This window comes from Vombatus ursinus, unplaced genomic scaffold (genome assembly GCF_900497805.2).
Source record: "Vombatus ursinus unplaced genomic scaffold, bare-nosed wombat genome assembly UNPS02015398.1, whole genome shotgun sequence".
NCBI classification, from domain to species: domain Eukaryota; kingdom Metazoa; phylum Chordata; class Mammalia; order Diprotodontia; family Vombatidae; genus Vombatus; species Vombatus ursinus.
This window is the reverse complement of record NW_020955176.1, coordinates 4,658,297-4,683,992: the sequence shown is the minus strand read 5'-3', so window position 1 is coordinate 4,683,992 and position 25,696 is coordinate 4,658,297. Positions and strand designations below refer to the sequence as shown.

The following is a 25,696-nucleotide window of genomic DNA, read 5'->3' as shown; positions in this document are numbered from 1 at the left end:
GATATTAGTTCTCTGAAGACATTTCATCCAAATTTTAGGAGTCAGCTAATCTTCATTTGAGGACAGCCAGTGATAGGGAAACCATCCCCTCTAAAGATACTCCATTCCATGTCTGGACACCTCCAATTGCTAAGCAGGTTTTCCTTACTCTGAGGCAAAATGTACCTCTCAGCAGCTTCTGACTGGCAGTGCTCCTAATTTATGCCATCTGAGTCTAAGGAAAACAAATCTCATGTGTCTTCCACATGGTAAGACTTCAAATACATCCAGACAGTATTCATAACCTGTGCCCACCCCCAGCTCTCCACCTTCTTGAAACATCTCTCGTTCTCACTGATCTCACTGGTTGCATGTGGTTCATTCTCCAGCCCCTACCCACTACCCCCTCACCATCTTTGGTTGCCTTTCTCTGGGCCTATTCCATGTTGTGAAGACATGATGTTCTAGATGTGGCCTGACAAGCACCGCATACAATGGAAATCTAACCATCCATCAACCAAGAAACAAGAAACTAGCAGGTAAATAAAGGTGTGGCTTTTGGTTTCCCCTCAGCCTTATTCTTTATTTATTTTACATTTTCTTAGAATACTCTAGAAATCTTTCTGAAAAGTAAACATCTCATTTCGTTTAGGAAGCATAACACAAAGGAGAGAAGGCCCGAAGTGTAACAAGATCAGCACTAAGTGTCCCTCTACTGGTGGGTTTTTCCTTTAAATACCTTTTTAACAACTCCCCTGCTTAGATTTTCCTAGAAACTTACCAATGAGTGGGTACGGAGCTTCTTCTCTCCCAGAGTTCACCCAGAGTTGGTAGTCTTTTGCAGAACCCTATGAAATAAAACGCACAGACACCCCTCAAGAGTTAAAGCAGTCTTCTTTCTGGGTTTGTGCTAGAGATTTTCAATTTTATGATTGCCAATGGGTATTTACTACCTATTTCAGGCTATGGCATGCTGTAACTGACAGCAGTCTGAGGCAGTGGGGCTGAGAGCCATCCCAGAGCTTCCAGAGATGGACCAAAGGATCCAGATGTCCTCCCCTTTCCATTAACAGTCCAGGGAAATATCAAACTACAAACAGCATCACATACCCTAAGAGAGTCCATCCCTCTCATGATGCAATCCATAGACCATGACTTCATATCTTCACTATTTCTTAAGAGTTCAGGGAACTCTTCCTCATCTTTTTTTTTCCTCCTTAAATGTTCATTGTTGCCTTTTTCTTTTATACACAGTTACTTCCCTTTCCCTCTCCTCCTCTGCCCCACTGAACTGTTCTTGGTAGTGAAGCAACAAAAAAGCATTTAAGCAAAGCCAATGAACCTAATGCTTGCAGTGGATAGCACGTGCCACATTCTACATCCATAATCTCCCAACTCTCCAGGTGAAAGATGTGTTTCGTTGTTTGTTTTTCAGAACAGAGATTCTTCATTAGAGTTCTCCTGTCTTTTAACATTCTTATAATATTGCGCATATCAAAGGACATAGATTCAGAGCTGGGAGAGACCTTGGAGGCCATCTAGTACAACCCCTTCATTTTGTGGATGAGGAAACTGAGGCCCAGGAAGGTTTAAGTGATTTGTCCAAGGTCACAAAGGCACCAAATATTAGGGCAGGATTTGAACCTGGGTCCTCTCACTCTAGAGCCAGTCTGGTACAGTATTCTTCCTTCACTTCTTAGAATCTCTAGCATCCCTCAAAGTCGGTTTGAATTCCACCTCCTACATGAGCGATGCCAAACTTTTCTTGATTGGTCACAGACATTTGTTTTCCCTTGTTTTGTGACTTCCTTATATCTGACCTTCCTTGCAGTATGATGTTATTACTATATTCATATGTCACAATTTGTTCAACCTTTCCCCACTGAACAGCATCCATTTTATTTCTCAATTTTTTTTTGCCACCACACAAAGTGATGCTATGTGTATGTGTGTGTGTATATGTTGTTATGTATAGTGTGTCCCAAAAGCCTTAGTATAATTTTTTGCTTCCAAGACCTTTGGGACACTTTATATATAATGACTTTCCTTTCTGTCATTTACTCCCTTGCCCATTAGTCGTACCGATAAACCAAAAGGTCTAGCTTAATGATCTTCACTGCGTTATTCCATATTCTTCTCCAGAACAGATGGAACAATTTATAGTACTACAAACAGTGTATTCATGTTCCTATCTTCCCACAGCCCCTCAAACATGGACTGTTTCCATTTTTTATTATGTTTTTTCAATTTATTGGTGTGAGGTAAAGCCTCACAGTGCATTTCATTTGTATCTCTCATTTTATTAGTGATTTGGAACACTTTTCCACATTCCTCCTCATTTCCGAGAGAACGACCTCCTCTTTGAGATCTTGGCCTTTGTTGATTCCTCAGTGTTCTCAGAAAATCTTTGATGTGGGCTCTGTTTGACCCTGCAATAAATATCTGTCATACAACTGGGAAAACCACAAGCACCATTCATTTAGTGCTGTGACAGACAGGGGTGACAGTTTTATAAAGTGCATTCACCCTGCTGCTGGTAGCAGCTGGGCAACTAGCTTTGAGATGATGGCACAGAAGGGATGTGTTTGGGATTTCAGCTAAGCAAAATCTTTTCTAAAGAGAGAGAAGGAAAAAACCTTGAATCTGGAGGACAGCAATTCCAAACAAGGAAAACAAAGCCATCCACTAGCGCAATCACTCTCATTAATAGAAAATAATAGATTCTAGCAGTCCCATTTTGGGGAGAGATAACCCTCCCTGGCATATCTTTTGTGGGATCATGTTAAAGTATTCTACAGCAGAAAATTCTTTCAGATAGATCAGTCTTTGGCAAGATGGTTTGTGTTTGTTTTTTATTTCTTTTGCTCTTCACTTCCCATTGAAAACCATAGCCTTGCTCTCATACATTTCATCAGCATCATCATCGTCATAATTCATATAGCACTTTTATGTTGGCAAAGCACTTTATACAGATTATCTTGATTCTCACAACTATCCAGTAAGTAGGTACTATTATCATTTCCATTTTATAGATGAGGAATCTGAAGCTGAGAAGTGACTTATTCAGGGCCACATAGGCTATTAGGTGACTGAGATAGGATTTGAACTCAGTATATTGTGAATTGAAGTCCAGAATTCTATTTACTAGAAATCCTTCTTTCAGTCATGGAGAATGTTAACTTATTTTACACGAAAGGACATAAAAAGTTCAAAAATATTCTTTATGCATCGCAGTGGTAAAACTTTAGTTTAAATTTACTGTAAATAGAAAGATATGCCCCTAATAAAATCCTGTCATTTTATGTAGTGGCAGAAAAAACAGAATAGTAATTCTTGGAAACTGTATATGAGCAAACAGCCTCCATCCTTAATTAAATTAAATAGTTTGAGATTCTTTTCATGTGAAAAAAATTGATCACTTTAGCCAAGGAAAAAGAACAAACGAGAAAAGAAACTCATCAGATTGTTGAAGGAGACCATAATATATCAAATGTTATTTTTTTTTCCCTACAAACTAATCACAGTGGTTTTGGCAACCAGCCTCTTCCAAGACTTAGTGCCTTACTCTTCATTTCATACCAATTAGAGCTCTTCATATATACAAATAAATACAAGAGAAAGGGTAGAAGAAACAATACCAGGAGAGACTTGCTTTATCTAATAAGTGTGTTATAAAGAATTTCTAAGTAGGTAAAATTTCTGTCCAAGTAATTATACTTCAAATGCATTAAGAGAGCTCACTCCTTCAAGCAATCTGAGAAGAATCAACCATTGAATGCTACAGCTGGAAGGGACCCTGGAATACTCTCCCTTCCTCCCTCCTTCTCTTACAGATGAGGAAAATGCATTGACTGGCTCACCCTATGTCTCCCAATTGGTGTTATTTCGGAGAATAAAATAGAACATCCTGATGTACAGTTCTGTGTTCATTTCCTTCAATATGTGGCCTTCTCATTCTACTATTTTCTAAAATCTACTCCAACATTGGTGGGTGAGTACCAATTCCTCCCCTCGCAACCTAAGCAAATTGCTGTTGACCTGGACACTGAAGATTAAGTAAGTGTGATTACAATGATGTGGTGTGTATAAGAAAGCAATATAATATAAAGGAATGAACACGTGACTTAGAGTCAGAAGACCCAAGTTCAGATTCTGGCCCTACTACTTATTAGCCAAGGAATTCTGAATAAGCTGTTTAGCCTTTCTAAACTCTCACTTCCTCATCTATAAAATGAGTATAAAATATCTTCACAATTACCTCACAGGGTATGATGATATTCAAATAGTAGAATACATGGAAACCACTTTCTAAGTGTAAAGCATTTCAGGGGCAGCTAGATGGTGCAGTGGATAGAGTACTGGCCCTGGATTCACGAGGACCTGAGTTCAAATCTGGCCTCAGACACATAACACTTAGTAGCTGTGTGACCCTGGGCAAGTCACTTAATCCCCATTGCCCAACCAAAAAAAAAAAAAAAAGCATTTCAGAAATGTTAGTTATTACTAGAGCCTCTTCAATGTCTCAGCAAATAGCTCATAATGACAATACTTTGTTTATCTGGTTGTGATGATAAACATCTTACTGAAGTGCTTCCTTAGGTCTTGGTCAAAGTAGCAGCCATAGGATCACAGATTTAGGGCTGGAGGGGACCCAGATGTCATCTAGCACAACCCCATTTTCTAGATTAGGAAACAATCCCAGAGAGCTGAAGGGCTTTGCCTAAGGTAGTACGTGGCAGAGTGGAATTGGAACCCAAGACCCATGACTCCAATTTCAGTCTCTTTCCACTGCACTATGTTGCTTCTCATTCCCTTTTATTAAACAGAATACCTGCTTTTGTGCTGTCTATATATTAAGGAGACAGAGGAGGGAAGGAGGATTGGGCTCTGCTGTTAACAAAGCTTTCTGTGACTTAACTAGTCATGATAACTTTCCCACTCCTCTATTCTTCTTCAGCTCTTAAATATCTAGTCACCTCCACCAGAAAAACTTCTCAAACATTTCTCTTCAAAATAGAAATTGTTGAGGAATTAGAGACAGGAAAGTGTACAAGGTGGTACAGATGTGACATCAATGATGTCTATTTAGATCAAAGTCAAAGCACAGTGTCTTGTATATACCAGGTACTTAATAAGTTATCTTGTATGTACTAGGTGCTTAATAAGTTGTCTTGTGTGTACTAGGTGCTTAATAAGTTATCTTATATATACTCATACTTAATAAACAATCTTGTATGTATGAGGTACTTAATAACAGTTTGCTGAATTTAACTGAAAGAATTTCTTTTCGTTTGCTAATTCATTACAGAGAAGTAGAATATCAACTCCATTTCATATTTAAGAGCTAGGTACTAGGCATGTGTTTTCTAGGAAAACATCGGGAGGTGTTCAGAAATCTTCCTCCAAATGTCCCCATTTCTTTTTAATGGAATTCCCTTTGTTCCAATCATCTGCTTTACCAACTGTGGAGTCACTTTTCCTCTCCCTTTATTAGGCAGTTAGTTGTCATGTCTCATTGACCCTCCCTCTACATTTCTCATCACTGTATCCAGGTGGTACAGCTGGACTGAGAGTCAGAGAGATCTGAGTTCAAATCCAGCCTCAGACTCTTACTAGCTATGTAACACTGGGCAAGTCACTTAACCTCTGTCAGTCTCAGTTTTTTATCTGTAAAATGGGGGATGATAATAGTACCATCCTCATAGTGTTATTATGGGGATCAAATGAGGTATTTGTAAGGTACTTAGTACACAGTAGGCATATAATAAAATACTTGTCTTCTTCCTTCCTTCTCTTTATTCACACAGCGTCTATGCCAGGTCAGGGTCTCCTCTCCACTCACCTGGATTACTGTTATAGCATCTAGTTAGTCTCCCTTTTTTTCATTTTCTTCCTTTTCCAAACCATCCTCTACATAGCCCCTAAGTTGTTTTTCCTAAAGCACAATTCTGAATATCACATCCCCCTACTAAAAAGTTTTCAGCAGCTCCCTATTACTCTGGGATAATATCTGAGATTGTCAGCTTGGCACTTAAAAGTTCTTCAAAATCAGTCTTCCACTTGTTCACTCCGACTTTCCATGACTCTATTTGGGGTTTTCTTGGCAAAGATACTGGAGTGGTTTGCCATTTCCTTCTCCAGCTCATTTTACAGATGAGGAAACTGAGGCAAGCAGGGTTGAATGACTTGTCCAAGGTCACACAGACATTAACCTCAGGCCAGATTTGAAGACAGGAAAATGAGTCTTCCTGACTTTAAGTCCAGTACTCTATTGACTATACCACCTAGCTGCCCGTCATTTTTACAAATAAGAACATTGAGGTCCAAAGAAGTTACACAGTGGAGAGTGATAAAGGTGAAATTTGGACCAAAGTCCTCTGACTCCAAATTATACTGCACTGTAAAAATTTGGTAAAAAATGTGAAGATAACCTTTATATGCTAGACTTAAAGCCAAAAGGCAGACAAATCAACTTTTTCTCTTTATGTGTGCGCATTGACATGCCTGGGGTCTCACAGCTGATCAGTGCTGAGGGCTGTCACAGGGAGTGTTCAAAGTTAATATCTCTGGAAAATATAAGGGGACCTAAGATATGATTTAAAATAAAAGGGAACCATCTCCTTAAGCCTCCAACATTTCAGGGATCTCCGGTTAGTAGAATATAGACCAAACTTGACACCCCTTCCCCCTACAGCCCATCAAGTATTCCTTAAATGCCTCCCTACAAGAAGCAGTCTTTCATTGTACTTTGTATTGGCTATGATTGTCTTTAAGCAAACCCCAAGATGTCCAAGATATCTAAGAAGGGATGTTACAGGGAATAACAAGCTATAGAATATTCCTAAGGGGAAAGGAAGAAGTCTGGTTCCCTTGTAGGTTTCGCAGAAACGTTTCTTAGCATTAAGCCCAAAGCAGTAGTAAGCAGCAGACCAGTCATCTGGTCCAAATAGCTGGGCTGAATAGCCATCCCTGAAGGAGCTCCTGCTCCTTAGAACGTCCCATTTTTCCTTCAGTTCAAGATTTGTGTTTATCGCTAAAAACCAAGGTGGTCTCTGACCACTTAATGTTGGAGTCTGAGCTCACAATGACCACTCTGATCAGAGAGTGGCTGAGTGATGATGGCTCATGAGGCAGAGCACTAGGATAATGCTGGCTTCATAAAGAGCTTGAGTCTATCAACCATCGGAATGGCAAATGTTTCACAATATTTCCCAGAGTCCAGGCCAAAGGAAGGACGGCAAGGCTGAACTGTCTGTACACCACTGACTGGTTAGGCTGTGCTTAGTGGTGTGTCCAGAGGTCTCTTTTGGAACAGACTGGCTTCTGAGGGAACAGCGAAATACATGGACTATTTTCTAAAACTCCTTTTATAGAACTTGCTTACATTCCCTCTTGTTTATGCCTTCCTTTTTGCTGGGCCATTTCATTCAAGTGGCAGAGGCAGCTAGGTTGGACACTGGATAATGTGAGGGCAGGTGTCATGAGGACCTAAGTTCAAATCCAACCTTACACACTTACTAGGTGTGTGACCCTGGACAAGTAACTTAACCTCTGTCTGCCTTGGTTTCCTCAACTGTAAAATGGGTGTAATATCTTGGGAGGGTTGTTAATGAGGATCAAATGAGATAACACTTGTAAAGCACAGTGCCTGACACATATTAAATGCTATATAAATGCTTATTCCATTCCCCTTCCCCGCCTTGCAAATGGTCACTCTATTTCCCAACCATATGCTGTGATAAAGTTTTAGGATGCTTTTTTGATACAAAGCTGGTGAGTACTGGTCTGCCTCAGGAAAGGACTGAGCATTCCAGAAAAATATCTGGAATTTTGAAAGTTAGGAGAAAGCTCCTCGTTTTCCTGAAGCTGAAAAAAGCACAATCCCCTAAGGAAGAGGTCTCTGTGGGAGGAAACAATGAAATCTGGAGGGAAATGCTGTCTTGATTGAACTCTCACTAAAGATCCAGATGGCAGTAGGCCAGAGGGAGATGCGTGGGGTGGATTGTAAGAGAAAAAATGGCCTGCCCACATTGCCTAAGATGTCACATCCTTCACACTTCCCTGGATACAAATTCTCAAAACACCTGACCTAACAAACTCGAGGCATACTTTAAAATGTCAGGATGCAAAGACTAATTTATTAGACATAGGTTGTTCCAACTTGAGGCAAAAAATAAATTCCACTGCTATGAACATGTACACAGTAAAATGTTTACTGGCTAGAGTACAGAATTCAGAATGCAGAAATAATCTGAATTCTATTTAAAACAGTCCTCCTCATTTACTATTCCATTTAAATTTCCCAATCTGGAAAATGGGCATGAAAGTAAGATTCATGGGACCTAAGTATACTAGAACAACACTGAGACTTTCAAATTAGACAATGTTATATTACAAAATATGAAATATATGGAATAAGGAAGGCATAATTTTATTAGCAAGTCCTAGTTTTAATTCAGTTGCATTAGACTACAATTTATATTTAAATATTCATCAGAATCCCCTAACTGCTCATGTGACTTTGGACAAGTCAGTTAACTGCTTAATTTCTTCACCTCTAAATTGAGGAAGGTTGGTAGGTAAGATGACCTCTGACCTCTGAGGTCTCTGACAACTCTAAAGCTTTGATCTTTTTGTAAAGCTAATATCAGTGACTAAATCAATGCTCAAGTTATAGAATAATCCTGATGTTTCAGCTTTTTTTTATTTTTCTGTTTTAAAGAGTAATTTGCCCTGAATTTGCACCAAATAATGAGCTACTTGATAATGAGGTTGTGCTCTGGGTAGATTTAGAGATCCTACACAGACAGGCATCAGAATGACACTTAACCATGAGAAAGCCTAAGTAACTTACATTTATCCCTAGCATTGGCAGGGCCATGGTGATGACTTTATTCACTGTATCAGAATTCGTGACTGTTATTGTTTTGGACTGCAGAAGAGAAAGAGAAATAACAAAAAAGACCATGAGGATGAAGGATTTTAAAGAAGATAAACCAATTATAGTCAGCATTTGTTCATTCCACATTTTAAGGGCAAAACTTGTTTTCGAAGTCACTGATATCATTATAAACAGTATACGACAAAAATTTTTTGACACTATTTTTCACCAAGTAAAGCCCAAACCAGATTAAAATGTAATTAGGAAATATTTAACCAAATGAACAAAAATACAATAGAACATAGGGGTAAAGTTAATATGTGTTTTCTAAGTCAATTTGCAGCCAGCAGGGATGCTTATATATGGTTCAATGGCCCCTATTTCTATTTGAGTGTGACACCACCCACACAGGTGAAAACATTTATCTCCCCTAAAACAGAGGTGTGAATCACAGAGTAGTTTGAGAGAGAAATTATGGCTGCCTCCTCAAGGCAGTCACATGAAAAAGAAACTTAAGCAGCAAGAAAGAGCTCAGGGAGCTGTGCTAAGGAGGAGAAAAGCTAGACAATTTTTCATTTCCCTCCTGAGTGAGCTGAGCTTTCACGACACAGCTATATTGTTTTCTTTCAGATGATAGGAATCTCAGGAAGGAACCTAACCACATTCAAATTTAAGTATGAAGCACACATGTCAAAGCCCAGCACAAATTAAAACAAAGAAACAAAAAACCAACCCTACCCTTTCCAATTAATCACATCACCCACTGGCATGCATAATTAAGAACTGGCTACAAAAGACTTGTTTTGTGTCTTAGCAATACCAAGCTTGTTCACATTCAAAACTGAGGACAGAGGGGAAGAAGTCAAGAAAACCCATGACTAACAGACTTGGTCTAGCAATCAGAGGACAAAACATTTGGAAAGAGAAACTCTACTTCTGGCCTTGTCATAGACTTAGTATGACCTTGTAAAGGGAGTTACTTCTTTACTTCAATTCAGCATAATTCTGCCAAAAATAAGGAAAAAGGATTGCAAACCAAAGGGGTTAGAAAAGATGTGACATATGGACAAAGTTCTCTGGATTCCAGAAGACATTATTGAAGTAGAATGGTATTTATTGTGAGAGGTGACATGAGACAGGATGGAAGGCCAGTCTTCAAGTCAGTGAGAGCAGTGTTCAAATCTTACCATCTGGTGATAGGTATGTGACTCTAGATAAGTAATTTCTGAGCGGCCCAAGCCAGTCATCAATCTGCATCAATGGAGGAAACTTAACTGAGTTGTCTACATTGATGAAATCACAGGACCAAGTCCTTCCTTCCCAAACTACTGTTGTTGTGTCGTTTCAGTCATGTCTCACTCTTTGTGACCCCATTTGGGTTTTTCTTGGCAAAGACACTGGCATGGTTTACCATTTCCTTCTCTAGCTCATTTTACAGATGGGAAAACTGAGACAAACAGGGTTAAGTGATCTGCCAAGGGTCACACAGCTAGTAAGTGTCTGAGGCCATATTTGAACTCAAGAAGATGAGTCTGACTCTAGACCCAGCACTTTATCCACTGTGCCACCTAACTGCCCTTGGTACTATACCAAGAAAGAAAAAGCATTGATTTTTAAAGTCAGAAATCTGGCCTCAGATACTTATTAACTGGACAAGTAAGTCACTTAATCTCTGGCTGCTTCAGTTATTTCATCTGTAAAATGGGGATAATAAGAACACCTAACTCTCAGAGTTGTTATGAGGATAAAATATTTGTTTTGCAAATCTTGAAGTGTTATGTAAATATTATTGTTATAATTTTCATGTAGGTTTGCTATGACACACTGCCTGACAAAATCAGTCACTAGCACTCCATCTCTTATATCCTATGGAAGACAAAGTTTAAATAACATAAGGTATTTAAATGGGACGATTAAGATTAAATGAAATACGCTTTAAAAACATAAATGAATTGTTGGGGGGGAAAAAGATCAATTAGAAACACAGTAGTCTGTGATTCTACAATTTAACCATCTGACTGCCAGATATTTGGTGGATAAGGGGCTGAATGTTGAGTAAGAAAAACCTGAGTTCAAATCCTGCCTCTGATACTTCTAGTTCTGCAATAATGAAGCATCAGGCCTTTAAGGTCCCTTTCATAATCTACAATTTTTTGTTAATACTGCAGGTTTTTGTGTTGTAGGTATCTTATTTGATCTAAATATTCTGTCCTTTGAATAGTTGTAATTGTTTTATGAATAAAAGCATTTTTTAAAAAAAAACCCCTTTTATCACATAATTGTCTTAAGATTTAGAGCTAGAAGGGACCAATCTTAAAAGATCACCAAGACTTGAACTGTCTTAAAATTTTCTGTGTCACAGACCCCTTCTCAGAATGATGTTTTTAAATGCATAAAGTAAAATAACAGGAATTAGAAAGGAAAACAATTATATTGAAATGCCATTATAAAAAAATGACTTTCCCAAGATCATATAAGTATGCAGAGAATGAACAGCTTGAAAAAGGAAACATGGGGCAGCTAGGTGGTGTAGCAGATACAGCACTAGCCCTGGAATAAGAAGGACCTGAGCTCAAATCTGACCTCAGACACTTACCTTGACTATGTGACCCTGGAGAAGTCACTTAACACACTGTTAATTCCATCCATTTTTTAAAATTCTTGATGTGGTTTTCCATTTTGTCACAACTTCAACTAAACTGATTACTGGGATGGTTATAATTCAGGGGACCCACAGCCAAGGTGGTTAAAACTGAAGGTCTCGCTAACGCATTCCTCTTGGTGTCAATCAATACCTGTTTCTCACATTCACCCACAGTTCTATTCCAGGGGTGACCAATCTCAGAAACATGCCTTTCAGAAGCCCATGAGAGCAGCTTCAGAGATAGACAAAGAGAGCCAAATTTCGTTCATTCTTTTTTTTTTTTAACATACTTATTTAAATTTTTGAGTTCCAAATTCTAACCCTTTCTCTTTTCCTCATCTCCTCCCTCCCTGATGGTAATCAGTCAGATATGTTATACACATGTAATTATATAAAACATTTTCATATTAGTCATTTTGTACAAGACTCAAATAAAATTTTAAAAAATGAAAAAAAGTGAAAAACAGCATCCATCAGTCTGCATTCAAACAACATCAGATCTTTCTCTGGAACTGGATAGTATGCTTCATCATTAGTCCTTTGGGATTGTCTTGAGAATAGCCCCAAGTCTTTCAGAATTTTTCATTGAACAATATAGCTGTTACTGTATACAAAGTTCTCCTGGTTCTGTTCACTTCACTTTGCATCAGTTCATCTAAGTCTTTCCAGGTTTTTCTGAAATCATCCTGCTTGTCATTTCTTACAACACAATAATATTCCATCACAATTATACACTACAGCTTCTTTATCCATTTCCCAATTGGTGGGCATCCCTTTGATTTCCAATTCTTAGCTACCACAAAAGGAGCTGTTATGAAAAATTTTTTGTACATGATCCTTTTTCCTTTTTTTTGGATACAGACATAGGAGTGTTATTGCTGGATCAAGGGTATGCAGTTTTATAGCCATTTGGGCATAGTTCCAAATTGCTTTCCAGAATGGTTGGATCACTTCACAACTCCACCAATGGTGCATTAGTGTCCCAATTTTCCCACATCCCCTCCAGTATTCATCACTTTCCTTTTTTGTCATGTTAGCCAATCTGATAGGTATGAGGTCGTATGTCAGAGTTGCTTTAATTTACATTTCTCTAATCAATAGTGATTTAGAACATTTTTTTCATATGATTATAGATAGCTTTGATTTCTTTGTCTGAAAACTGCCTGTTCATATTATCTGACCATTTATCAATTGGGGGATAACTTTTTATTTTTACAAATTTGCCTCAGTTCTCTACATATTTGAGAAATGAGGCCTTTATCAGAGATACTTGTTGCAAAATTTTTTCCTCAGTTTGCCACTTTCCTTATAATTTTGGTTACATTGATTTGGTTTGTGCAAATTTTTTTCCAAATTCATAATTTTAATAACTTACATATAATAATTTAATACATAAAATTATAAAATTAAAAATTATCTATTTTACATTTTGTAATTCTCTCTATATTTTCTTTGATCCTAAATTCTTCTCTTACCCACAAATCTGACAGATAACCATTCTAAGCTTTCTAAATTTGCTTATGGCATCACTCTTTATGTGTAAATCACATGGCATTTTCACTTGTCTTGGCAGATAGTGAGATGTTAGTCTATACCTAGTTTCAGCCGTACTGTTTTCCAGTTTTCCCAGCAGTTTCTGTTAAATAATGAGTATTTCTTCCAAAAGCTTGGATCTTGGGTTTATCTACTATAATATGATTTGGACCTAATCTATTCCACTGATCCACCACTCTGTTTCTCAGTCAGTACCATATTGTTTTGATAATTACTGCTTTATAATACAGTTTGAGATCTGGTATGGTTAGACCACCTCCTTTTGCTTGTGTGTCATAAAAGGAATTTGGTAGGACTCCTTCTTTGCCTATTTTTCCAAACAGTTTATATAGTATTGGGATTAATTGTGTTTTAAATGTTTGGTAGAATTTTCTTGTCAATCCATCTGGTCCTGGGGATTTTTTCTTAGGAAGTTTATTGATGGCTTGTTCAATTTGTTTTTCTATGACTGGGTTATTTAAGTACTCTATTTCCTCTTCTGTTACTCTGGGTAATTTATGGGTTTTTTTTTTTTTTAGATATTCAGCCATTTCATTTAGATTGTCAAATTAAATGGCATATAATTTGGCAAAATAGCTCCTTGCAGTTGTCTTAATTTCCTCTTCACTGGTAGTGAATCCAACCCTTTCATTTTTGATACTAGTAATGGACTTTCTCCTTTCCTTTTTTAAATCCAATTACACAATGGTTTTTCTATTTTACTGTGTTTTTTTTTTCAAAAACCTAGTTTTATTTACTAGTTCAATGGTTTTCTTACTTTCAATTTTATTAATCTCTCCTTTGATTTTCAGGATTTCCAATTTGGTATTTAATTGGGTATTTTTAATTTGTTTTTTTTTTCTAGTTTTGTTAGTTGCATGTCCAATTCATCAACCTGTTTTTTCTCTATTTTACCAATGAAAGTAATTAGAGACACAAATTTCTCCCTAAGTACCACTGTGGCTGCATCCCATAAATTCTGCTATGTTGTAGCATTGTTGTCATTTTCTTTAATGACATTATTGATTATGTAGGTGCCATGTACTCCTGAGAAAAAGGTATATTCCTTTCCATTCCCATTCGGTTTTCTTCAGAGATCTATCGTATTTAACTTTTCCAGAATTTTATTCATCTCCTTAATTTCCTTCTTGTTTATTTTTTTGAAGGTTAGTTTTATCTAGTTCTGAGAGGGGAAAGTTGAGGTCCCACACTAGCACAATTTTATTATCTATTTCCTCCTGTAACACATTCAATTTGTCCTTCAGAAATTTAGATGCTATATCATTTGGTACATTTATGTTTAGTATTGGTGTAACTTCATTGTCTGTGGTACTTTTCAGCAAGATATAGTTTCCTTCCTTATCTGTTTTAATTGGATCTCTTTTTTGCTTTTGTTTTTTCTGAGATCATGATTGCTACCCCTGCTTTCTTTGCTTCAGCTGAAGCATAATAAATTCTGTTCCAGCCCCTTGCCTTTACCCTCTCTGTATCTCTCTGCTTCAAATATGTTTCTTGTAAACATCATATCATAGGATTATGGTTTTTAATCCATTCTGCTATCCATTTCCATTTTATGGGTGTGTTCATCCCATTAATATTTATAGTTACGATAACTAACTGTGAATTTCCTTCCATACTATTTTTACCTTTTCTATCTCCCCTTCTCTCTTACTCTCCCAACCTTTTCCCTCCTCACAAGTGTTTTACTTCTGATCACCATCATCCCCAATCTACCCTCCCTTTTATCAGTCTCTCCCTTCCCCTTCTATTATCCCATCCCTTTTTATTTCCTTGCAGGGTAAGATAGAGTCTATATCCAATGAAGTGTGTACAGTATTCCCTCTTTAAGTCAATTTTGATGAGAGTAAGGTTTAAACTTTGCCCACCCCCCAATCTGTCCCACCATTATAATAGCTCTTTCATGTCTCTTTTATGTGAGATAATTTATCTCATTCAATCTCCCCCTCCTTCCAATGCAATTTTCTTTCTCACTCCTTTATTTTGTTTTTCTTGGTATCATACCATGAAAGTCACCTTATATTCAAACCTTCTGTTTACACATACTCCTTCTAACAGCTCTTAAAGTAATAAAGTTGTTAAGAATTATAAATATTATCTTGCAACCTAGAAATATAAACAGTTTAACCTTATTTAATTTCTTATGTTTTCTCTTTCTTGTTTCTTTTTTACATTTTTATGTTTCCCTTGGGTCTTAAATTTGGAAGTCAAATTTTTTATTCAGCTCTGGTCTTTTAATTAAAAGAACTTGAAAGTCCTCTATTTTGTTAAATGTCCATTTTTCTCCCTGAAAGACTATATTCAATTTGGCTGGGTAAATGATTCTTGGTTGTAATACTAACTCCTTTGCTTTCTGGTATATCATATTCAAAGCCCTCCAAGTTTTTTAATGTGAGAGTGAGTAAATCCTGTGTAAATCTGATTGTAGCTCCATGGTATTTGAATTGTTTCTTTTCGGATGCTTGCAATACTTTCTTCTTGATCTGTGAGCTCTGGAATTTGGCTATGATGTTCCTGGGAGTTTTGATTTTGAGCTCTCTTTCAGGCTGTGATCAGTGGATTCTTTCAATTTCTATTTTGTCCCTGGTTCTAATATCTCAGGGCAGTTTTCTTTGATAATTTCTTGAAATATGCTGTCTAGGTTTTTTTTTTTTGAAATAATGGCTTTTAGGTAGTCCAATACTTATATTATCTCTCCTGGATCTATTTTCTAGGTCAGTTGTTTTTCCAATGAGAAATTTCATATTTTCTTCTTCTTTTTTTTTTTTTTACTTTTTTGATTTTGTTTTATCACATCTTGACGTTTCATAGAGTCATTAGCTTCCACCTGTTCAATTCTAATTTTTAAGGGATTATTTCCTTCAGTGAACTTTTATACTTCCTTTTCCATTTGGCCAATTCTATTTTTTAAGGAGATATTTTCCCTGGTAAGTTTTTGTATGTCTTCTCCCATGCTATTGACTCTTTTTTCATGATTTTCTTGCATTAGTCTCATCTTTTCCCAATTTTTCTTCTACTTCTCTAATTTGCTTTATGCAATCTTTTTTAAGCTCTTCCAGGAATTCTTTTTGGGCCTGAGACCAAATTAAATTTTTTTTGAGACTTCACATGTAGCCATTTTGACACTATTGTCCTCTTCTAAAGTTAATGCTTTGATCTTCCCTATCACCATAGTAACTTTCTATAGTCAAGCTCTTTTTTATTTTTTTGCTCTTTTTTTCTGCCCTTTTTGTGACTTGGTGTTTTTATGTGAGAGTTGGGCTCTGGTCTTGTATTGTCCTAAGTTTTTAATGCTAGGGCTCAGGGTCTTATTGCTGACTTTCACTGCCTTGTACAAGGGGGTGGGGCCTCCCTATTGGCCTCCCCTGTGTGCAGAGTTTAGCTGCTGGTCTGCCCTAGGGATGGGGCCTAGCTCCTGGGTTGCTATGGTAACAGAGTCTTTCTGTTGGCTGGCCCTGGAGGAGGGATCTTGCTGCTGGTCTGCCTGAAGAGGAGGGTCCTTGCTGCTGGGTTGCTATGGAAATAGCATCTCTCTGCTGGTAGGTCCCAAGGGAAGCTGGGTCCTCACTGTTGATAAGGCCTGGGGCTAGGCTTCCTTACTGGTCAGCAATGGGTTTCTAGGCCTGGGTGATGGCTTGTGCAGCGGTTGAGGCCTTGCTGTACTGCACAGCCTGCTCACTTGCTTAGGGGGCTGCTACTTTGTAGGAGGGTGCTGGGACCTTGCTGGTGGATCGCTCCAGGCTTGTAGCCTGGCTGCAGCCTCCCTGCTATGAAGTGGCTGCTGCTGCTGCTCTTGGACCTCTCTCCCCTCCCACCCCAGTGAGACCGAGCTTTCCTGCTGGGCTGGTAAGCTGCTTCCCTGCTCCTAGACCAATTCTGAGGCTGTTTTCTAGCTTTTTGGAGGGGAACTTGGGAGGGCTTCAGAGGGTTCTTTCCTCACTCCACCACCAAGTCTGTAGCTCCTTCTTGCTTCTACAGGAAAGCACCCTTGCCTGCATTTCCACTTTCCTTGTCTTCTCTATTTCAGTGTGTTAACATCAGACTTTACTGGTCACCAATTTTTCCCACAGCAAAAAGCTGAAGACATATATGTATGTACACCCACACCCACACCCACCCACACACATACACACCCACCCCCCCCACATACCCACACCCACATCCACACCTTTTTAAAAGAAAGAACCAAGTGATCTTCCACAAAAACCTTTAAAGTAACCAATTTTCACTCAACTAAAGCAAAGGACAAAGACAAGAGAGGAGAATGCCACAGGAGATCACTGAGTTCTCAGACTATTAAAAAATCAAGCATTTCTTTCAAGCAGTGACATCTGGCACTCAGGAATAGGTCAGAACATTTGTGAAACTTTTGCTTTTGGCTAGAACATGACAGTTTTGTACTACACATTTTTTTTTCACATAAAAATAGCACAGTTCCCAGTGATCTAGATCTGCTGTAGCCTATAAGAGACCATAGTGTCATTTTTAAAATTTCAGAAAATGAAGTTTTTTATCTTTGACTATTGATAACATCTTTGCCACTGCACCACAATTCTAGAACACTGAGTTACATGCAACAACGGAGACTTAAAACTCTCCTACTTTGACCAATATAAGACAAAAGTATCCTCTGGGTGGGGAGGGGGGAAGGAGGATGGAAATATGCTGCTGTCTTATAAAAATCAAGTTTGTGTAGTCCACTCATGTAGGGGGGTGAGGTTTGGGGAGGGGGGGGTTGCTATTCTCTTCAGCTCCATAGAATGAAGTCTGATCTTTTACAAACTGAAGTATCCACTATTTAAGAAACGACAGTTCAGAAAATGGAGACTGTTTATTATTAATAGGAAATACCTCTTTGGGGAAATGACTTTCTTTAGTCAATACAGCAACATGACCCTGCAGCTGCTTCTCAAAGAGGCCAGTGAAGCATTCAGGCCAGAGGGAGGAAGAGAGGAGGAGAGAGACACATGATAAGTATTTCCTTGGATATTCTGAAATATACACTCTAAAGATATCAAAGACTGGAACTAACATGGATTTCTCACTACTCTGCATGCCCCAGAATTTGCATTTTACATACATAGAGAGAGGTTTCTACCCACATAGTTATTTCTGAATGTCTTCTCCATTCCTCTCCCAACCCCTAGTGTTTCTTGTGTTCTTTCATATCCTAGGACTTGGAATTAAATTGGTGGACTTAGAAAAACACTTACATAAGCACAATTCCCAATGTCCTTTGCAAACAATTTAAGGGGAATGCTCTTTGGATGGTCCTTCTCCTTCTCTTCATCAATATATCTAATCAAATGCAAACACAAATATACACAGCAATAAATCAGATAGATTTGGGTAATGGCATATTTTTAATTAAACTATCTAATTTTTAACATTTACAGAAACACTAATGTTATTAAGAAGACAAATCAATCATAAGGCAAAAGAGCAAATAGGAAATCTGAAGACATAAACATGGGCCTAGGCATGGTTGTGATCATGTGAAACCTATCATCCTGAAGTTCTGATTTATGGTCTGTTCCCCACTCTCCCAGACTTCTGCAATATTCTCTATTTCTACTTGGATCGAGCATAATATTGGTAAGTAAGAAGGAATGTCATAATTTACATTTTTGTGTTTTGTAACTCTCCAGCAGATCAATTCTTAGGCATCACTTTCTAGAGATAATAGCCATGTCTATGACAACAAATATTTTAAAGTAAGCAAGGAAAAGAAAAATTAGACTGTAAGCTCCTTGAGAATAGGGATAATGATGATTTAACTTGATTTGGATGTGACAAAGTAGAGTGCTAGGTTTTTGTGGGAAATCATTAAATTTTATCTCAGGATAATAATGATTCATATTAGTGAGAATGTGGCAAACATTTAAATTCACTAGTGTGCAACAAGAGGAAAGAGTTTTTAACCAATTGTTCCTCTCCAAAAAGTGAACATTCTCCAAAGAAAGTTTATGTATGTATGCATGCATGTATGTACATATGTAAAATTAGAAAATAAACTAACTGTACATTATTATTCCTAGTATATAATGTGGATAATACCTTCCTACAGTCACAGTCTTACCATTTCTATGGAAGAAAAAGATACTGATTTAAGGTAATCTTTTGGGGGAAAAATTTTATTCTATCATTACCAGTTAAGAAAATAAAGCTTCAGGTCAAAATCAAGATATTGTTAAAATACCTCTGGAGAAGAGAAAGCCACCTTTCCTTTTGTTCTGGAGAGCTGTAGTCAAAGAAAACAGAAACAAAAGTCAAATGAAATCAAATGTTCCTTTTTACATATCTATAATCCCCAATCTACTGGAAAACACTACCAAGTCAGTAAATTCTGAGACACAAGTGAATAGAAATAAGCTAGAATATCACTGACTCCAGTGTCAAAGAGAGGGATTCCTATTTTGGAACTCCCTGATGGGTAAAATTGCCTTATAAAAATCTCCCAGACTAGATCATATAAATTTGATCATTTATTTGAATCCAGTCATGATTTTATCACTGATAGTAATAATGACCTTCTGGAGATGGTATATGGTTGCAAAGTCTTATAACACCAATTTGGCCCATCAGATATCCCAAAGGGCAACGGAAAGATATGTGGGGGAAAGTAAGCTACAGCATGCTACCAACTCATGGACAGAAAGTAGCAAAAATGTCATCAAATATGAAAAATATGACTAGAAAAGGAGATGGGTCAGTTACGCGGCAAGAATGAGAATTATGAGCAGCTAGGTGGCGCACTGGATAGAACACCAGCCTTGAAGTCAGTCGGACCTGAGTTCAAATCGGACCTCAGACCAAACACTTGACACTTACTAGCTGTGTGACCCTGGGCAAGTCACTTAACCCCAACTGCCTAAAAATTAAAAAAAATAAAAAGTAAAAATAATAAAAAAAGAATGAGAATTAACAGATGGACAGCCCAAGTATTACACCAATAACCAAGAAATGTTCAGTGACTTATAGGAAGACCTCATGGGCAAGAGTCCTGTAGAATAAGAAAGTATGGATGAGTAATGATCTGCACTGTTAGAACAACCATATCAGTAAAATCCCCTGAAAAGTTTAAGTATACAGTGATGGATAGTGATCCTGAGCTAAACCTTCTTGAGCTGAAGTCTTGTTCTAGAGGAAAGAATTAAAATTCAGTGCCTGCAAATCTAATTTTGCATTATATAGCATGTCCCACAAGTCTGAATGCAGTTTTAATTTTAGGCTTAAAAATGAACCAAGACTTTTAGGATACTCTTTATAACATGAAATATGAAAAAATACTTTGAAAACTTCTAAAACCCCATCCATATGTAAGGTATGATTACCATTAATCTGGCATTTTCACAAATTCTAAGCCCCTCATCCAGCATTCAAGACAGACCCATCTTTTACTGTCTTCTGTTCCACAGTGAATGGTATTATAGGGAGATTCTGGCATACTAACAGATTTAAAATTTGTATGAAAATCTTTGCATAGAAAACTCAAATACTAATTGGGGGAAAAAATTCAGTTCTCTTTTTTGTTGTTTAATGTTGACAACTCCAATTGTACTTATTAACCCCTTGTGGTTCACTCATTTGTTTCCTAGAATCTTTAAAACTCTGAGTCCATTTACTCTCACAATCCTCTCATTGTGCACACTTGCAGCTAAGTTATTGCTCCCTAATCTCTATCTTAGGCATCCCTATGTTGAGGACATAGGTGAAGATGAAATGATAAATGTTCGGCCTTTCATGGTTATACCAATATTTCATTGGCACTTTCAATCAGTTGTTCATATTTACAGAGAAATCACTTAGAGGAACTAGAAACTATTCTCATTTTTTCCTCTTCCAGGAAAAAGCTTTTAATAAACATTTATAATTTGTTTATATCAATGTTGCTTAGCAAGTTTTCTTCTAAATAATCTCCCTGGATTGACTGTCATAAAGCTTTCTATCTTTTGTAACCTTGATATATATACTTTTCCTCTTCCATAATTACTTATAGTTTTGGAATGAATGCAGCCTTTAGATCAAGTCTTAGTATTTATTAGGCAAGACCTCAGTCAAAAAGTAAGTCAGATTCACAAATTTCTTTACTTGAAAAGAAATCCCAATGAGCCTTTATTCAATTAATATTATTCATTTTATACAGTTTTTTAAAAATTTCTCATTACTCATTTATACTCCCTGACACCCAGTCAATAAATACTTTGACCTATTGGATCAAGACCAAAGCCCTGGTGCAACCCCATAACCTTGAAAGAGATGACAAAATTTCCCAGAAGTCCTAGCTGGGAGATTTTCTATGGTTTCCCACTGTTCATGTCAATGTTCCCCTCCCTTCACTGTGAAAGAGAATCTAGTTCAGATTTCATTGTCTTGCCAGCACTGTATAAAACAATAGGCTTCCTCATCCTCTTTCTCCCTAGTGAAAATAATTGCATGGAATTATTAAAGGCACCATAGAATTATGCAGCTAATTCTTCACTTTTTTTTTCCCAATCACTTTCACCTTAAGAGAAATAATAACATATACATTTTTTTCCAAATAAACTTTGAAAAATAGTCCATTTCATTGATTTAATTAATTTCCTTATTTGTTAGTTGGAATTTTTGTTAGAAGGGCCTCAGCGGTCAGCAGATCCCACACAGATGGTTTTTGGGAGGGCATACAGAGTACTCTTTGGTGGTTTGGCACAGCTTTGGGCAGTTAGGGTCAAAGTGGTAGTTAAATGAGCAGGAAACAGTCAAGGGAAATGCTTTCAGCAAGGAGGTAAGTTAATTAACAGACAAGCCCTTAACAGCTGATCATTTTTCAAGATCTAAATTCTGAATTGGAGGAGAGAGGGATTTCTGAAACACTAAGTGGGTTAACAGGAAATGCAGGAAATATACTTCCCATTATACAGAATGTCATTATCTAAGTGTGATTAGTACCAGAAGAGGCTTCTAAAAGTGAATTTACTTACAATGGGGACTGAATACTGGAAAAATATTGAATACTGGGACTTCATTTTGAAAAATGAAACCAACAATTATGAAAATAAGCTGTTTTTTGTTTTTTTAAACAAAATGTGGGTTATAATTATGCCTCTTCACTAATAATCAGAATGAATCAAATGCTGACTTTTTGGGGGCATAATTTTTCCAATAAAATTTTAGGATAACAGTATATAACCATTTTACATTTGACTTTTACATTACAGTCATAAAGAAAGTTACTGTTGCAAATATTCCATTTCTTCATCAATTTTCCCCAAGGCCTCCCTAATCCTTTGACATTCAAATCATTCTCTTAAGAAGAGCCCATCACCATCAGCTACTTAATACTGATGGTTGAAGAAGAGATAGAGCTAGTGTAAAGGTGGAGGGATATTTGAATGGGGACTCATTTTTGCTGGGAGGACTCAGATAACTAGGACTTTTGGTACTTAATGAGACCTCAAAGAACTAGGATCAATCATTAGGAACTAAGGGGAGGCAGCTTACAGTTAAATCTAGGGCAGAGCTTCTTAATAATTAGAACTGTCCAATAATAGAAATGGAGTGCCTTGTGAAATAGTGAGTAGTTCCCTATCAATGAAAGTATTCAAACAGAGGACAGATGATTACTTGGTCAGGGATGTTGCAGATGGAATTCCTATCTATTCCCAGTGCAACTTATGACTAAGTCCTGAGACATAATTCTCTACCCCTCTACACAACAGTGACAACTATGATTTTCTGTGACGTGGGCTAGAGATACCACATCAGACCATCTAACCACCTGGTCTGACCATGTGGTACCCCACTGCTATTCTATGGCATAAATGAAATGGCAGAGTTTTGTAATTTTAACAACATATCTATTGCTTTGAGTAATTTTCACATGTCTTCACAGTAGTATTTGGGTATTACTTTATAGTAGTATTAATCACCTGACCACTATTATCATTCAGTCATTTCAGTTGTGTCTGATTCTTTGGTCTCCATTTAGCGTTTTCTTGGCAAAGATATGGGAGAAGTTTGTCATTTCTTCTCCAGCTCATTTTACAGATGAAGAACAAGGGTTGCCCAGGGTCACACAGCTAATGTGTCTGAGGCCCAATCTGAATTCACAAAGATGTGTCTTACAGAATCCAGGCCTGGCACTCAACCCACTGTGCCACCTACCTGTCCATCTGACCATTACAAATGTTTTAATGATTCTATGACTTCATCAAAGAGGGCATTCTATCCACAGGATAGGAGCATACCTCATCGACCTCTTGTCCTCATAGACATTCTGCACTGAAGAAGAACCAAATGTGATGCGGGGCCTTCCTCTAGGTATCTTGTCATCACATGAGGGTACCAATGCAGCACGCAGACTGCCCATCGGTTAGCCTCACTCTCACTTCATGACCAACCTCTCCTATCCTGCTTTTTGGGTCACACATCACTTTTATGTTGTTTTTTTTTTAATGTTTTCCACAATTCCATTGGTAATAAGTTAAAACTTACTCATTCCCACCATGTACCTCTCTTATTAAATCGCTCTGTGTGACTCACCCCTGAAGGACCATTATTCATGACCTCACCAAAAGTAAAGTCTACACTTGTGGAAACCTATATATAACAAGATTGACTGAGAAATGCTATTTTGTCAGTTCTTCAAACACATTAATGAAAAACTCATATGGGAAAATATAAGCCCTTATCAGTGTCCTCAGAAACCTCAAAGAGTTTAAAAGATAACGGACTCAGGCTGAAATATAATCTAATGCTATTTGAGTTTTCCATGGAAATCAAATTGGATACTATTTGCTAGTTTGTATTTTACTCTCTCCTATAAAATGTGGAAGAATTCTAGGTATAGAATATTCTATCAAATGCAGCAATCTTTCTATACATCCCTGACAAGTGGTTATTGGGCTTCTGCTGTTGATTTCTGATGACGGAACTGTCACTGTCACAAATACCCCACTTTCTTCTTAAATAGATGTTCATCCTTCCCTCTTTGTTTCTTTTCCTTTGGACGAGGCAATGGGGTGAAGGGACTTGCCCAGGCTCACACAGCCAGTGAATGTCAAGTGTCTGAGGCCAGATTTGAACTCAGGTCTTCCTGCATCCAGGGCCAGTGCTCTATCCACTGCACCATCTAGCTGCCCTCCCTCTTTTTTTTGGTGAGGCAGTTGGGGTTAAGTGACTTGCCCAGAGTCACACAACTAGTGAGTGTTATGTGTCTGAAGTCAGACATCCTTCTCTCTTTTTATCCATATGGTACTCTACCCTCGTAGCCCATTATCAAAAGATTCTCTTTCCCCAGGTACCCATTTAAGGTATCCCACTGATCAGCCCTCTCTACCTGGGGCCATCCTTTGGGGACAAAGAAGGAAAAGTTTCTTAAAATTGTGGAATATTCAGAAGAAGATATCTTACGGGGCACATAGTCAAATTCTTTGCTGAGACATAAATCCCATCTATAAAAGCTTAGATAAGTAGTTATACCTCTAGTTCCTACCATGGGCAAAAGGCACTATTCTTGACAAAGAGGACATGAAGATGGATAACATGGTACAGCAGAGAGAGCACTATCTTTGTAGGCAGAGGACCTGGGTTCAAATCCCACTTCTGCTGCTTATTGCCTATGTGACCTTGAACAAGTCACTTCACCTCCATGGGTCTCATTTCCTCATCTGTAAAATGAGAAGGCTGGACTAGACAGCCTCAAAGGTGCCCCTTGAACCTGTGAGTAACTAAGTAGGGGCCTCATCGTCTCCAATGGCAGCTCATTCCATTTCGGACAGTTCTGGTTGTTAGGAAGTTATTATTTTCCTACAATACAGCCCAAATTTGCCACCCCACAAAATGTACTCTAATTTTCTCTTCTGAAGCCAAATAGAACAAGCATTATTTCTCTGCTCTGTGAGCCCTTTGTGAATGCTATAGCTGAGCAATGAAAAGTAAGTCCCTAAAGGAAAATGAATAGAAATAACACAATCATCAGTCACAAATATTAGTTCCTACCTGAAAGTGGCAACAAAGTTGACAATAGGCCATCCTAAAACAAATGACTTCATAGTATTGGTATTCCCTTCACCCACTTCATCCACACAGCTTGCTGTCCACATATCACTTAATTTTATTTTGTTTTTTATCTTAAGATTGTTGTTATACCTAGAAAGACAAAAACACACACACACACACACACACACACACAGATTTTAGGTGTTTTGTTAAGCCCAGGGAAGAAGTTCAAGTAATATATGGCAGATTAGGTAGGTAGGACATTTCCTGTACAGGTGGGGACTCACAGCCATTGAGGCCTTTGACAAACATTAAGAGCTTTGTCAGCTTAGTAGGCCAGATTACTGACTTTAGGCACACTAAGTGGTAACCTACGAATGGTGAGAATTTAGTAGAAGCTCAAGGATACAACTCTGCCCTTACCTGTGGGCCCTGAAAACAGTTGTTAAAGGCATCTCAGATATATTCCTTATCTGTAATTCCCTCTGCCTGAGTATTTTGGACTGATACAATTCTCTTTTCCAGAATCTGGTTCGATTCTTCCTTTCAGGGTTTCTTATTACTCCTCTTCATATTCTCTACACTCTAGCCAAACTACAATGCCAGTTATTGCTCAACCACATCTTACATTCTTCTTCCTCTATGCATTCCTGCAAGCT

At 37.7% G+C, this 25,696-nt stretch overlaps 1 protein-coding gene across 2 annotated transcripts in view; it reads right to left on the bottom strand.

The window, feature by feature from the left end:
* ARHGAP20 (Rho GTPase activating protein 20) overlaps positions 1–25,696 on the bottom strand; it is a 169,925-nt gene that overhangs the window by 48,604 nt on the left and 95,625 nt on the right. Inside the window, exons 4-8 of one of the 2 annotated variants that reach the window (XM_027847329.1) lie at positions 25,038–25,187; positions 19,255–19,296; positions 18,269–18,353; positions 8,834–8,911; positions 761–827 (exon numbers count right to left, since the gene is read on the bottom strand). In XM_027847329.1, coding sequence (XP_027703130.1) covers positions 761–827; positions 8,834–8,911; positions 18,269–18,353; positions 19,255–19,296; positions 25,038–25,187 — 422 coding nt within the window. The remainder of the gene's footprint in view (positions 1–760; positions 828–8,833; positions 8,912–18,268; positions 18,354–19,254; positions 19,297–25,037; positions 25,188–25,696) is intronic. The other variant, XM_027847330.1, reaches the window with a different exon arrangement.